The sequence below is a fragment of the Vipera ursinii genome (assembly GCF_947247035.1).
Source record: "Vipera ursinii genome assembly, chromosome: 1".
Classification (NCBI taxonomy): domain Eukaryota; kingdom Metazoa; phylum Chordata; class Lepidosauria; order Squamata; family Viperidae; genus Vipera; species Vipera ursinii.
In genome coordinates this window covers 110,326,849-110,342,089 of record NC_139512.1, presented here as the reverse complement: position 1 = coordinate 110,342,089, position 15,241 = coordinate 110,326,849, and the positions used below count along the sequence as shown (strand labels likewise).

Sequence of the window (15,241 nt, the reverse complement as noted above, 5' to 3'; positions counted from 1 at the left end):
TCTAAATTATTAGGATGGACTATATTTTCCTTTTTACTTTGATTGACAAACGAGGAAAAAAAAACAAAAAAGGTAAAAAGATACAAGAAACATGTTTTACATGCAAGAACTATATTTGAGCCTCATTTTTAAACAGACTACATGAGACAATATTCGTCAGTTCTGTTACATCAATAAAGAGCCATCTCACAAACAGAAGTAAACATGTATTTGTAACCCCAAATTGTAAATCTGAGTAACTCTGTCTTTCCAACATTGAACAATGTTCTTCTTTGCTATCATCAATGTTTGCTAAATCCATAGTTTTTTTATAAAGCAGTACTCTGCAGGTTTGCTATATAAATATATTTAATATACTGGGGTGTGTGAGGAAGGCAATATGGGACTCCGGATTATTCAGGTTGTTTATTAGGCCTTCTCAATTTGAACTAATACAAAGCTCTAATGCATACTTTTTGGTACAGGTGGTTCTCAGTTCACAACCGTTCATTTAGCCAAAGTTCAAGGATGACAAAGTTCAAATTACACCAGCACTGAGAAAACTAATTTACATCTGGTTCTCGCACTTTTGATTGTTGCAGCATCCTCAAAATCACATTAACAAATTTGGGTACTTGTCAGCCAGCATATATTTACAAAGGTTGCAGTGTATGTGACCTTCCCAGCTGGCTTCTGACAAGCAAAGTCAATGGGATAAGCCAAATTCACTTAATGGTGATTAACTTAAAATTATGTAATTCACTTAACAGATATAGCAAAAGTCATAAAATCGGGCACAACTCATTTAACAACTGCCTTGTCCCATTTGTCATAAGTCAAACACTATCCATGTCTTATTAAAATGACATTTCGTTATTCTTATATTTTGATTACCAACACATTTTAGAGGTCATCTGAAGCTGAAAATTAAAGAAGATTGTCACAATAGATACGTTTTAAGTGTCATGATATTTAATGTTATAGATTATTTCGCCTGAAGTAATTAACAGATGTGTTTTTTCCATGCCATGATCTGTTTTCTAATCAATTGAAATGGATCTAAATCCTATTCTCCAGCCAGGACAGTTCAGGTTTGTTCAGTCAAGACACTCTCAACCACTTGCGCCAACAGTGCAAATTTGACAACTACAGTTATCAGAACAAGCATATTTAATGATACTTCATTGAAGAGAATACAAGGCACTGCTTTCTTCAAGTTAGGTATCACCTCCCTTCCATGAAAGAGTACTGGTTATGGTGATATTGATAATTGACTAGATCCCCTTCAACTGATCCAGCCAGTATCAACCAAGAGGAAAACTACGTCAAAAGAGCATGTGGTGGTCTGAATTTGTCTTAATACTGCTGTCTCCTCAAGGAACACAAAGTGAAGCTGATTGAACAATACAGGACAAGCAAATTGCTAGCCTCCCCCATTTGGCTTTTTATGCATTTCCCATTTGGAATTCTTGCTTCAGCACAGATGTAACTTTTCAAAAATAACAAACAGGCACTTAGCCCAACTTTCTGGCCTAAATTGCAGGTAGTGCTCAATTAACTATGGCAATTGGAATTGGAATGTCCATCACTAAGCAACATGGTTGCAAAGTCCAATATTTCATGGCTGCTTAGCAACAGCAATTCCGGCGCTTCTGGTTATCATCAGAAGGTCACTTGATCATCACTTGCTTTATCATTGACTTCATTTGATAGAACCTGGCAAATTACATGGTATGCCATAGCCTAATTGGGAGCTGGGCCCAAACTCCCAGATCGCAGTTATAACCATGGGAACGTTGTGACAGCTGAAACTTCAAGGACCAGTTGTAAATAGCACTTGTTCAACACCATCATAAATTCAAACAGTCACTTAAGGAGCGGCCATTAAGCAAGTACCACTTGTATGACCATTTATTCACCATCTCCTACAAATAACTGAAAAGCAAAGCAAAATAATGCCATAGCCCTGTATTGCTGAGAAATATCTGTACAATAGCTTCAAATAAGTGTTTAATGTTTATTGTTTTATTATTTTAATTGTTTATAATATTGTTTTATCATATAAGCCACCCAGAATCATGAGACAGCAAAATGGGTAACATATACATTTACTAAATAAATAAATGAGCCAAGCCATATTTACAGAGGCCAATGCATGAATTTGCAAAAAAAAAATAAAATCAGGATAATTAGCCCACCACACCATCTCAAGAAAAATACAGGATTCCTAATTAAAATTATACCAAAATATTCTCTGTGTTGTTCATTAAATTGTGTAATAAGAATACTATTTCAGCATTCAGAATCTAGAAACATGATACTGTTGCTAAAGAGATCAGATAGCACAAAATTATATTGTTTTATCTCTATACTACAGATAGTCCTTGACTTATAATCATTTATTTTGAAGTTAATAGTGGCACTGAATAAGTGACTTACAATCAGTCCTCATACTTAACCGTTGCAGCATTCCCAGGATAACATGGACAAAATCTGGGTGCTTGGCAACGATGGTTGTAGCATGTTTGGGACATGTAATCACAATTTGTGACCTTCCCAGCCAGCTTCAAAAAGCACAGCCAATGAGGAAAGCCGCATTCACTTAACAGCCACACAATTCACTTAACAACTGCAGCGATCCTCTTAACCATGGCAAAAAAACTTTGTAAACCTGGGGTGTGACTTATTTAACAACCGTTTGCTTAGCAGTGGAAATTCTGGTCATAACTGTGATAGTAAATCGAGAATTACTTCTAAATCAGATTTTCTCTGAAAGCTTGTATCCCACCTATTCCTATGAAAAAAAGCTCATGAAGCAAAGAAAATAAGTAAAATTAACAAACACTTTATAAGAACATTAAACAGAACTAAAAATATCCAAGTTCAATTAAAGTTTTGACTAAATTCCTTGGACATTTTTTAACACATCACCTAACTGTACAATATCAGAGTTCAGCATATTTTGCTGCAGCATCGCATAGGTGAGTGCAACATAGAAGATTGAGCCTTGGGATGAACTGCATTAATGAAGTCAGAAGAAAGATAAATCTCACATAACTGGAGCGTGTAAATAGGAACATACGGGAGAAAATGATGCTCAAAAGTATCAAAAGAGAGGAATCTGTTGTAATGAGGAAAATCTTCATCCCTCAGTGCATGTAATGGTCTGCAGGAATGATCTTGGGAGATGGGAGCCTCAGCCTACCAGCCGTCATGCAAAAGGTACCTCCTCCCATAGAAGGCAATTGAGCATCTCAGAAGAAACCCTCTCTAGTTTTGTGCAGAATAAAAGTAAAGGAGGAGAAAAATGCTTTTCAGACCTGTAAGATACTGTTACATTAAAGGCAGTGATAGTAATACATGGTTTGTGCTTCTTGTCTGGACTACCTTGAAGGTTAACACTATACATCTGTAAAACAACCTATATATGTACGTATGTTTTTTAAAAGCTTTATTTGATTGGTATCTCTCGTGCAAAAGAAATACGGTAACATATTTCATCATTGAGATAACAAATACTGTTCTACATTTCAGACGTTCCTTCCCCTACGCTTTTACGGGGCGATTGATATTTCCTTCTTGTTATTAAAATGTTTCTCCTGATCCAGTAACTATAATTATTCCTCTTTTAATCATTTGTGTAAAAACCTGTTGAAACAATATTCATTTCTACTTCTGCTCCTATTGTAATTTAATTTATCTGAATATATAAAATGGGAAAATAAAATGCAGCTTGATTGAAGTTCTATCTTGGTTTTTTTTCCCTTTTTTGCCTGAGGTTTCGACCAGTCAAAGGAAGACAGGAGGAACTGAAGGAGGTGATTGAGCGTTTTAAAAAAGATGAGCACTTGGAAAAAGCCTTCAAGTCCTTGACGTCAGGTGACTGGGCCCGGCACTATTTTCTTAACAAGAACAAAATGCAGGAAAGGTTGTTCAAAGAACATGTAGGTGTATTTATACTTAATCCAAGTTCAGTTTGTTACAAGTACAGTATATAGGATATTGTGGATGTTAAACTGGTAGAAAAAAAAATGTTTCTATCTTTAGCAAATGCCCAGAGTCGGACAATGTACAAATTTGATAATTTAATAAATAAATATTATGTAAGATTTTTAAAAATTAACTAGCTGTATGAAAATTAACCGTGGAAAAAGGGAATGGACTGAGATATTAGAAAGCTTCAAAGAAAAGGAAAAAAAACAGGATGTTATCCAAGGCAGCTAGAATCAAATGAAGGGAATTGTGTGCTCTTTAGAGTGAAACGCTATGCCCTGTAAATCAAGATATACTTGATTACCTAATCATGATAAATAACTGGAATTATGTCCCCTATGAACGTTTATTGATATGACTTTAAACTGATATATTAAAATACAGCTTTCCCTTAGTGAGTGGTATATAAGAAGTGAATATAAGTTTGAAGACTGAATTTAAGGAATAAGCAAGAAACTCTTACTCAGGAATATATGCTTAATGGTTTTATCAGGAGATGCAAAATTTAAATATTAAATAGCTAAAACAATTAGTAGCGTCCTATTTTTATTGGTTTTTTTAAAAGATAAAATTTACATCTCATCTCTGCAGAATTACACATTGAGGAAATTAGGGCTTCATACATTGAAAGTCTGTCCTTTGGAAAAAGGTGTGTTATTTTAAAAGAAATTCTTAGTTCAGTACACTAAAGCCTGGAATACTCCTGAATACTTTGGTAGTGCTGTGTCTGAGAGAATTATCAGACATTTGAGAATTAAAGAATAATACATTAAAAAACTACGGTAACTTTTTTTCCTGGTTGGAGAATGCTGGAATTCCTGATGATATGATTTAATACACAGTATGATAATTCATGTGATATTGGCTGGAAGTGTGTAAGGATAACATTATTTTTCCCCTTGCCCTTTTCACACAAAAGTGATTATTTGAAAGCTCTAATTTTATACTGTATGTTGTATAAAATACATGCTAATTTATATTTACTGTTTTCTGTGAAGCATATCAGTGAGGTGATAATATTCTGAGGTTTTAGCAAGTATAGCATCCATTCAATGCATTTGGCAGCATAGAGTGTAGTGAAGTTCTTAGCAGTTTTTTTAAAATAAAATTTTTCCTGCTGCAGGTATTTATTTATTTACGAATGTTTGCAACTGACAGTGGATTTGAAATATTGCCATGCAATCGCTATTCATCAGAGCAAAATGGAGCCAAAATAGTTGCAACAAAAGAGTGGTAAGTATTGCAAAAAAAAAGTTGGTGCTAAGTCAGATTTTTAAAGTAATAATATTGTGTGAGAAATAGGTAGCTTAAAATGTGATAAATAAAATAAAAGCAACATTTTTGGTGACAGGGATGCCTTTCTAAAATGCTCCTGAGCTTTTATCTGTTTTTCATTATTCTTGGTTTTCCTAGTCTGCTGCTGCTTCAGCATTATTTTCTTTCAGGTGAAAGGAAGGATTTCCTCCTAGACTGATTTGTCAGAACTTCACCCACCTTTGAAGTCAGGCAGTGCCAAAATTGAATTGAACAAACAAATAAGTAAAATATGTATAGAACCACTTGTAACCTCTGCAACCTCAATTACTATTGAATTTAGCAAATTCAAGAAGTAATTACTACTAGAAATTATTTTTTTATTTTTATTTTATTTTATTTTAATTCCATTTATATCCCGCCCTTCTCAGAAGACTCAGGGCAGCTTACAAGCTTAGCAGTAGCCTTCATTCTATGTATATGCCTGCTTATTAGGGCTTTTTTTAACCTTTCATTAAGAAAGCCAACATTCCACAAAAAAGTCTGGTCGGCAAACTGGGATTCGAAAGGGGCATTTTGTATTATGGAAATAAAATTATACAAAATAATATGTTTCTTTGTTTCCTAGGAAACGAAATGACAAGATAGAGTTATTAGTAGGTTGCATTGCTGAACTCTCTGAACTGGAAGAGAATATGCTGCTCAGACATGGAGAAAATGACTTCAGTGTCATGTATTCAACACGGAAAAACTGTGCTCAACTGTGGCTTGGTCCAGCTGCTTTCATTAATCATGGTAAAGACACATTTTTTAAAAAATACGTTGAATTTGCAAGTCCTTTTTAATGTATTTTTATTTATAGCCTAATTAAATTAGAATGATCTAAAATAATACTATTTGAAATGGAGTTAGAATTAGTTACTAAATGTTTTGAATTTTGGTATTGTGCCTGTTTCGGTTAAAGTTTGCAATACATTATAAAACCTGTATGAAACCTTATTTTAGGTATCTGTAATTATTCATGTTTCAGGTCTTATCAACAGTTAATTGATTTTATCTTTTGGACCTTTTTCAGATTGCAGACCCAACTGTAAGGTAGGTGTGCAATGTTTTACATAATCAGAATTTTAAAATGAAATTACTTTTTTTTTAAAAAAAAACCTTTTTAAAAATTAAAATAAATTTTAATCATTTATCCTCTACAGTTTGTTTCAACTGGCCGGGATACAGCATGCGTGAAAGCTTTGCGAGATATTGAACCTGGGGAGGAAATTTCTTGCTATTATGGAGATGGCTTTTTTGGAGAAAATAATGAATTTTGTGAATGCTACACATGTGAAAGGTAAAATGGAATGTACAGTTTATAATCTTAAGGCAACATTGTAGCATACCCTCCTCCAGTTATTAGTATTGATTGATATTATTAATATTATTTATTGAATACCCAATTCTATTAAGCCTGGAAGCTTACATCAAAGTTCAATAAAAATGTAAGAAAACCCATTAAAATGTGAAAGAATAGGTCTAACCAGTGGTGGGATTCAGCCAGTTCGCACCACTTTGGCAGAACTGCTAGCTAATTTTTTGTTGCCCAGGCCCAGAATGGACTTCTGGAAGCAGCATCCAACAGAGAACCGGTTGTTCACATATTTGAATCCCACCACTGAGTCTAACTATAATGGTCATACAGAATCATACAAGAAGCAACAGATGAAAACTAACCAAAGAGAGAAGCAACCTAGAACTAAGGAGGAATTTCCTGGCAGTTAGAACAATTAACCAGTGGAACAACCTGCCTCCAGAAGCTGTGAATGCTCCAACACTGGAAGTTTTTAAGAAGAGATTGGACAGCCATTTGTCTGAAATGCTATAGGGTTTCCTGCCTGAGCAGGGGGTTGGACTAGATGACTTTTGAGGTCCCTTCCAACATCATTAATCATAATAATAACATCATCAGTCCAAACCAAAGGCAAATTGGAATAAATTAATCTTACGTCTCACATCTAATTGGTGGGTGACTTCTCCCAGCATGTCCTTATAAATGTTAAACCTCATACACATTGGAAGGATTAAGAGCTCAAGTGTTCCCTCCTTGACTACCATTGGAACTGCTTGCTTAGGTAGGATTCTGCAGTGGTTATAAATGCAAGGACCAATTATAAAGTTACTTTTCCAGCACTATTTTAACTTCAGATGGTCACTAAGCAGAGTGGTCATTAAGTGAGGGCTATCTGTAATATATAATACGTTGAGAAAAACAAAGGTTTAACAGCACCATTGAGCAAGAGAAGTGTAGGTTCTAATTTTATGTTATTAATGAAATATGGTTCATTAAATTGAGGAAGCATATTCACTTGATATATGGATTTCTAAGAAAGAGAAATGTTAGAGTATCTTTTAAAATTTTTTAATGAACTTCCCTTAAATTATAATAGCAGAATTTTAACTATATGAAAGATTGTTTTCTTTAAAATACCAATACAGACCCAGAATTCATATTTAATTAGCTTTAATTTTATTAATGTCTTGTGTAGTATAATTACTATGTGTTACTCTTCTTTTTTCTAGACGTGGAACTGGTGCTTTTAAATCAAGAGTGGGACTGCCTGCACCTACTCCTGTGATCAATAGCAAATATGGACTCAGAGAAACAGATAAACGTTTAAACAGGCTTAAGAAATTGGGTGATAGCAGTAAAAATTCTGACAGTCAATCTGTCAGCTCTAACACTGATGCAGATACCACTCAGGAAAAAGCTAATGCAAGTAAGCAAGTGGCAAGAATATTTTGAAATGTATTTTATGTAAGCATTCTGAACATACTAGCTTAAAAGACGTTTCCCTTTTTTCATTCAAGATTGAGGTAGACTCTTCACAGATCTTCTAAAGGGAAAATAAACATTTTAAGCTTTATGGTAGCAAAGGATATTTGGAATAGTGTATTCTGCAATTAATCAGTAGCTTAAAATCTAATGAAGTAATTGGTTGTACTTTTTCATTTTTTTGTATATTTAATATCCTTTTTGTGTAAAGCACAAAAAACAAAAATCACAAAAGTGAACAGGAGAAAAGAGGAAAGAACAAAAACATTTATTATTTGTGCTGTTTACCTCTGTATTAATCCAGTATTTAGTGTTTCGAATATTATAAATAGTAAAAGTAACAATAATAAATAATAGTGCATTATTAAAATATACAATCATAAATTGCAGATTCTATTAATGCAATGGCTGATCTGTGTTTCAATTATGGCTCCATAATTCTTGAAGGCTTTCTGGAAGAATCAGATTTTTATCAGTTTTCAGAAAGCCATAAGAGTAGAAGCAATTCTTTCCTCAGGGGAAATTGTTCTATAGGAAGTGAGCTTCCTTAGAGAATATTTCACTTGGTATATAGAAACACTTAGCAAGGGCTCCCGGGCTGCCTGAGTTGGATGGAAATGGAAATACCATCTCTTAGATCAGACATGTGTCACGCAACGTATGGGGACAGTTTTGCCATTGCCGGCAGTGGGGTGGGTGCGGCTTCCAGATGACACGTCTGGCCCACGGGCCGGCAGTTTGACACCCCTGTCTTAGATACTTAGGTCCTGAAACAAGGTGACCCAACACATTAAATTGCACTTGGAAACAGATGGTGACCAATGCAGCACCTGCAGAAAAGCTATAATGTGTAAGATCATGGCTTCCTAGGAAACACTGAATTCTGAACCAACTAAAGTTTACAGGTGATCAGGGGCAGCCCATTCCCAGCAAATTATAATAGCTTAACAATATAATAAGGAACGAGTACGAGTCTTTGAGGTTGTGAGCACAATTCCCATCAAAATCAGGTTTGCTTCAATCTTGGAATCAGATATTTAAATTAACAGCTATCCATCTTGCTTGCATTGAATCTCAGTCTCTTTTTCCCTCACTTTGTCATACGTCAGAACTTCACTGCATCTCCCTTAGCGCCCAAAACAGAGCAGTACCACTGAGTATCATGAGCATATTGAGTGTACTTCACTCTGAATTGACTAATAATACCTAGAAATTTCATGTAAATATTATATAGAAGGACTGAGCCCTGGGACATATCCATAATGGAGTGTATGTAGACCATCATTTATCCTCTAACTACCACTGATTAGGCTGCTCTTTCAGAAAGGAGTTGAAGCACTTTAAAAATCAGAAAGAGAGGCTGGAAATGGATGTTAATTATTTAGCTCCATTCTACCAAATCCAGGTTGAACAACTTACGGAATGAGCAGACCAGCATCCCTTCCAAGGCTGTAGGATTCTCCCCTTTCATCAAGAGTGTTTACTGCTTGGAGCAAATATGCAGAAGTTGCTATATAAATAAAGAGGACAGAAACATTAATTAAGAAGCATCTTGCAAAAAGAATTCAGGATGTCTCCAATTCACTACGTATAAGAGGGTGGAGAGGAGAAGCAAAGGCAATATTCTCTTACTATAGCCTATCTCAGTGTAGTATAGTTCTAGTCTTCCTGTCCAGTGTGTTTCCTGATCTACCTTGAAAGACTGACATGCAGGTAACATAACCAAGAGAATTCTATCCACATCCTCAAGATGCACAGATATAAAAACCTTTCAGTATAATATCATAGGACATTACCTAAATCATCTCAGTAGCTTTCTTCTCTCGGGCTTCCAACTCAAGAGTGAACACAAGTAATTTTATCTATGAAATGCTGTGCCAGACAACCATAATTCATACTTGTTCTATAAGGTTCAGGATACCCTAAATAGTGGCTGACATTCTGCAGGCTCACTAAGATAGAAGTAACTGCACTTTGCTACCCAGATCACCATAGAACAGTTTGAACCAAATAGAGAAGCCTATCCAGGTTTTAAACATATTATTAAATATTCAAATTTGGTAATACTGATTGGTTTTTCTATTACATAGATAGAGTGCAAGTTTATAAACCATTTCGTTAATCCAGGGTGGTAACTCTGGAGCCATACTCTCTTTTTGCTGCATCCTGTTCTTGATAAACCTATGATTTCTTCATTTAGTAGTAAATTCCAATTTATTGATATATAATATACTTGATATTCAAGTACTTTTACATTTTTAAACGGCATTATCCTTGTAATATTATATGAAAAATATGAAATTAAACCAAAATGTATTGAGTCAAGCCCTAAATAAGTGACTTCCCATTCATTTCTATAATAATGAGGTTAACAGATAATATCTTAAAAATATTTTACTACAGTTTTTTCATATAGTAAAAATATACAAAGAAAGATGAAAAAGGAATGAAAAAAATTACTTTGACGCCTCCTACCCTTCTTTCTATCAAGCAATAATCAATATTATCCCCTTCTTCCCCATCCCTTTTAATCCAATCTTTTTTTTTAAAAAAAATCATCATTTTTTCCCCTGATCAGACTGGTCACCTTTGCCATTTTTGCAAGTTCAGTTAATTTTATAATCTGTTCTTCCGCTATAGGATTTCATTACTTTCCAATCTTGGCATACAATAATCTTGCAGCAGTTACCATACAATATTAATCTAGTTTCATATTTCTTTTCTAATACCACATTCATAAAGTCCAATAGGCATAACTGATTTCATCGTGGTAAAATGGGAGTTCTGAAGCCACATATTTCTGGAAAATTGCCCCAGGAAAGGTTAGTTAACTGCATATATTGCTGCAGTGTTGGTATAGTCTGTACAGGGTATTCATATTCAGTGCATTATTTTAAGTGCCTGAATTACAAAAATTTAAATTAGTGAATAAATACAGAAGTTTTTCCTTGTTAAATTTATTATAGCTTTAAAACCCATTAATATTATAGCTTTAAAACCCATTAAAAATCAAGCCTTTATATTTTTTTTTATGTAGGATGTAGCACTGGAATAAGCAAAACGTTATTTCTGCACACTTTGATATCAACTTGAAGGCAGAATGAACTTTTTTAACATTTATTTTGTTTACTCCTACAGCTACCCGGAAATCATCAATTGGTGTAAAAAAGAACAGCAAGAATAGAACATTAACCAGGCAGTCTATTTCAAGAATTCCAACTTCATCAAATTCTACCTCATCCAGACTAACTCATTTAGATAATTCCAGGGTACCAAAGAGACTGAGAAAGCCTGCAAAGCCTTTACTTTCAAAGATAAAGTTGCGAAATCAGTGCAAAAGGCCAGAACAAAAAAATGCATCTAGGAAACTCGAAATGGGGAATTTGGTTCTTAAAGAACCCAAAATAGTTCTATATAAAAATTTGCCCATTAAGAAGGAGAAAGAAACAGAGGGACCAGTGAAAGTTGCAGTGTCTAGTGGCTGCTTAACGAGGCATGCAGCGCGAGAATATAAATTAAATTCAGTGAAAGGTGCTCATGAACCTGGGGAAATATCACCCTGTACATACATAACACGGAGGTCAATGAGAACACGAACGAATCTGAAAGAGACCTCCGACTTAAAGCTTGAACCAAATATGCTAAGTAGCTATAAAAACAGTTTGACAGGCTTGCGAGCCAATAGCTTGGAACAGCAGTCTCACGTGATTTTGGAGAGTGAGCAATCTCTTATAGCAACACAGAAGGAGGAGGGGAGGTGTCAGAAGAGTGAAAGAATTGTGGCTAAAAAGAAATCTCGACAAGGGAGACTGGTGAAGCCATTGGCAAAAATGGAGGAAACGGATTGTGCACATACGCTGACTGGCAAAGATAAATTGCCAGATTTGATCAGTTCACACTCTGACCTAGGAGAGATAAACAGTGTAATGGATTCTGCCATCGGGTATAAAGACTGTATTCCTGCATCTGGTGGCTGTTCCATTGTAACTTCTGACACTTTCAAAGTCAAAGAGCGCTTTAGAACTGCAAAAAGTAAAAAGAAAAGGCGAATCACAAGGTATGATGCACAACTCATTCTTGAAAACAGCTCTGGGATTCCCAAACTTACTCTGCGAAGGCGGCATGATAGCAACAGTAAGACTAATGACCAAGAAAATGATGGAATGAATTCTTCAAAAATAAGCATCAAATTAAGTAAAGACCATGAGAAAGATAATAATTTATATGTAGCAAAGCTTAATAATGGGTTTAACTCAGGATCTAGTAGTAGTTCAACAAAATTAAAAATACAGCTAAAACGAGAAGAAGAAAATAGGGGAACTTACACGGATGACCTTCATGAGAACGGAGTGTGTTGCAGTGATCCTCTTTCACTACTAGAGTCACGGATGGAAGTGGACGATTATAGTCAATATGAAGAAGAAACTATTGATGATTCTTCATCGGAAGAGGAGGAGGAAGAGGAGGAGGAGGAATATGAGGATGATTTTGAGGATGATTTTATTCCTCTGCCTCCAGCTAAGCGTTTAAGGCTTATAGTTGGAAAGGATTCAATAGACATTGACATTTCTTCCAGGAGAAGAGAAGATCAGTCTTTAAGGCTCAATGCATAAGCTTACAGGTCTTAAACTGAGGATATCCATTTTTTTAAAACAAAATTCCAGACAATTATTCTTCAGTTGATGAACTTTCTCAAAATGTTAGTGGAAGCACTTCTTTATTGTTTGTTCACTTATATCAACATAATATTGTAGAAAGTGTACAGCATATTGACTCCTTAAGTCAAGTTGTGCAGATTTTTATTGTACTTTTTAATAGCCTCCTTATGTGCAATTCTGAATTAGAGAAAAGTGCTCTATTGTAAAATAAAGGCTCAAGCATAATTACAAAAATGCCATCAGATTTTTCCATGAAGGATAATTAAATCACAATAATGTGGCTAAACAATTTTTAATCTGTGAGAGCATTATTTTGCTCTTACATCTGACTAAATGAATCTAAAAGAAATCATAGTAGCGGCCTATTGAGGTTTCCTAGTATGTTAATATCACCAGCAATGAAATACAGCTTTTCCGTTTAATTGCTAGATGTTTTCCCCTCTGAAGTTTGTCAGTTTTAACACTGTATGCTGTCCCCAGACGTACTGTTTGTGGCCTTTGTTATAGTAGCAAACCGTTGGTTTGAAGTCAAATTGATTTCTTAAAAAAAGGTGTTGACAGTTTGCTGACTTTTAGTACATTATATGTACAAGAGTAGCAGTATGCAGAATACAAATTTGGATGGTGTATTTATTTCTTGTTATGTAAATTAAAACACCTTGTATTTAACACTTTTTCAATACTTTTAGATAAAATTGTTCTTTGCAAGAATGATTGGTGCTTATTTTTTCAAGAACTTGCTGTGAAACAATGATTACAACAGGCAACATTTATCCAATTAATTGCAGCCATTCTAATTGGATCCTCATAGTTTTCTGTTGCACTTGTAAAAAAAAATGCTACGAGGAATTTAAAGAAACCTATTCACTTTAACTTATGATAGTTTTATGAAATTTAAAAGAAAAGCCTAAGTCACAGCTTTTGTTCTGTGGTAATCTATAAAATGTTTTGTCTTTTGAGATCCAGTGTAAAAAGACTGAAAAAGAAAATGTACATGTTGTAAATATTTGTGTGTTGTGCAAAATTTTGTCATAAAAATTGATAACTTGCCAGAAGGGTTTTTAAGTTTAGAAATACATTAATGCCAATAAATAGGAAATTATAAACATAGTTTTAAGCTCTGACCAGTGGACTTTTTTTTTTGTTCTTGGGCTTGTTTAGCTCATATCCTGAGATTTTAAGTATTTGTATAGTTTTTTAAAAAAAGAATTTTCTGTTTTTTAGAGCTAGAATGAAAAGCAACATAATCAATGCTATAAAATTAACCATTTATTTAAACTTAACCTCATTATTTTTAGTTAGGCATTATTTTTCATAGGGCATGTAATCAGGGCTATTGGTCTTTGCCATTCTATGTGTAGAATTTTGCACAGAATCATCAGGTAGGATACCAATTTCAATTTCATCTCCTTTCTGAGTTTTCAAACCACTTGATTTACCGGATACATGTTTATAAGCAATTTTTGAAATCTTATCAATTTGGGAGTGACGCAAATAGCACGAATTGGACTCTGTTGAATAGGGGAGTTCTTGTGCAATGGAAAATTATTCCTGTTAAGTCTTCTGTAACCACATCCAGTTGTTGAGTTTCTGACGATAGTTATCTTCACTCCCAGTTGTACCGTTTCCTCTACAGTTGTGATTTTCATTATTACCAGTTGTTTTTAGTCCTACCAATATCATTATTTGCCAGAAAAAAGCAATTAGCATGGACAAAAAAACACCCAAAAGGATTATTAATTTTGCAAACTGTAAATACATTCATATTGTTTGGGGTGGAATTTGGGTATAGTAAAAACAGTTTTTACTTTGTAAGTAAATCTTTTTGCTAACCTTAACATTTTGTAACTGCACCATAATTGTGCTGCCAAGAAGAACCTAGAGTAACGTGTATGCCAGTGGTATATGGTATGGCATAAGACTTATATAACATTATTCCAGCACAACCTTCCACAATGTGCCGTCTTCCCATTAAAATAAGTGTATAATCCCCAGGATGTCTAAGCCATGTAATCACCATCTGGAGGACAACTAGTTGAGCAGTGATGCCAGACACTGCACTACTGTGGTTCAGGGATTGCACTACTGTACTTTATGCATTGCTCTGGTTGCATTAAGGATCAGCCCATTTGCTTGGCAACAAATAGCAGAGTGATTTTGGAGACAAGATATAAATGCACACCTGGAAGGATGTTCAAGTTATGTTGGCAGAACTATTGATGTAATTTATTTCTAGAGAAGTTGCATCTGAGAGCACCCTATTCTCTCATGGTACAGGTAGTCTTTGCCCAGTGATTATTCTGTGCCTGCTGTGCAGTTACAGTGCCACTACATCCCACAGGCACACAGTCACCCTTTGCAATCTTCGCGGCTAGCATCCCACAAGCAAAATCAGTGGGGAAGCTGGCAGGAGGTTGTAAATGGTGACCTCATGATGTCATTATTAACAATGGTGAGGGATTGACTTCATAGCAACTGCCATCGAGTCGCACATACATATGATATCTTCACATGATATCCTGCTTTACAACTACTT

At 34.8% G+C, this 15,241-nt stretch overlaps 1 protein-coding gene across 11 annotated transcripts in view; it reads left to right on the top strand.

Moving 5' to 3' along the window:
- Nucleotides 1–14,497, top strand: part of KMT5B (lysine methyltransferase 5B) — a 39,473-nt gene extending 24,976 nt beyond the window's left edge. For 7 of the 11 annotated variants that reach the window (XM_083349215.1, XM_083349216.1, XM_083349210.1 and 4 more), the window contains 7 exons: nt 3,758–3,923; nt 5,096–5,205; nt 5,855–6,021; nt 6,302–6,321; nt 6,432–6,568; nt 7,795–7,991; nt 11,186–14,497. In XM_083349215.1, the coding sequence (XP_083205341.1) occupies nt 3,758–3,923; nt 5,096–5,205; nt 5,855–6,021; nt 6,302–6,321; nt 6,432–6,568; nt 7,795–7,991; nt 11,186–12,660 (2,272 nt within the window). In that variant the 3' untranslated portion in view covers nt 12,661–14,497. Of the gene's footprint in view, nt 1–20; nt 3,924–4,537; nt 4,622–5,095; nt 5,206–5,854; nt 6,022–6,301; nt 6,322–6,431; nt 6,569–7,794; nt 7,992–11,185 lie in introns of those variants that run through there. The other 4 variants (XM_083349220.1, XM_083349219.1, XM_083349212.1 and 1 more) reach the window with 4 other exon arrangements.
- The last annotated feature ends 744 nt before the right edge of the window (nt 14,498–15,241 follow it).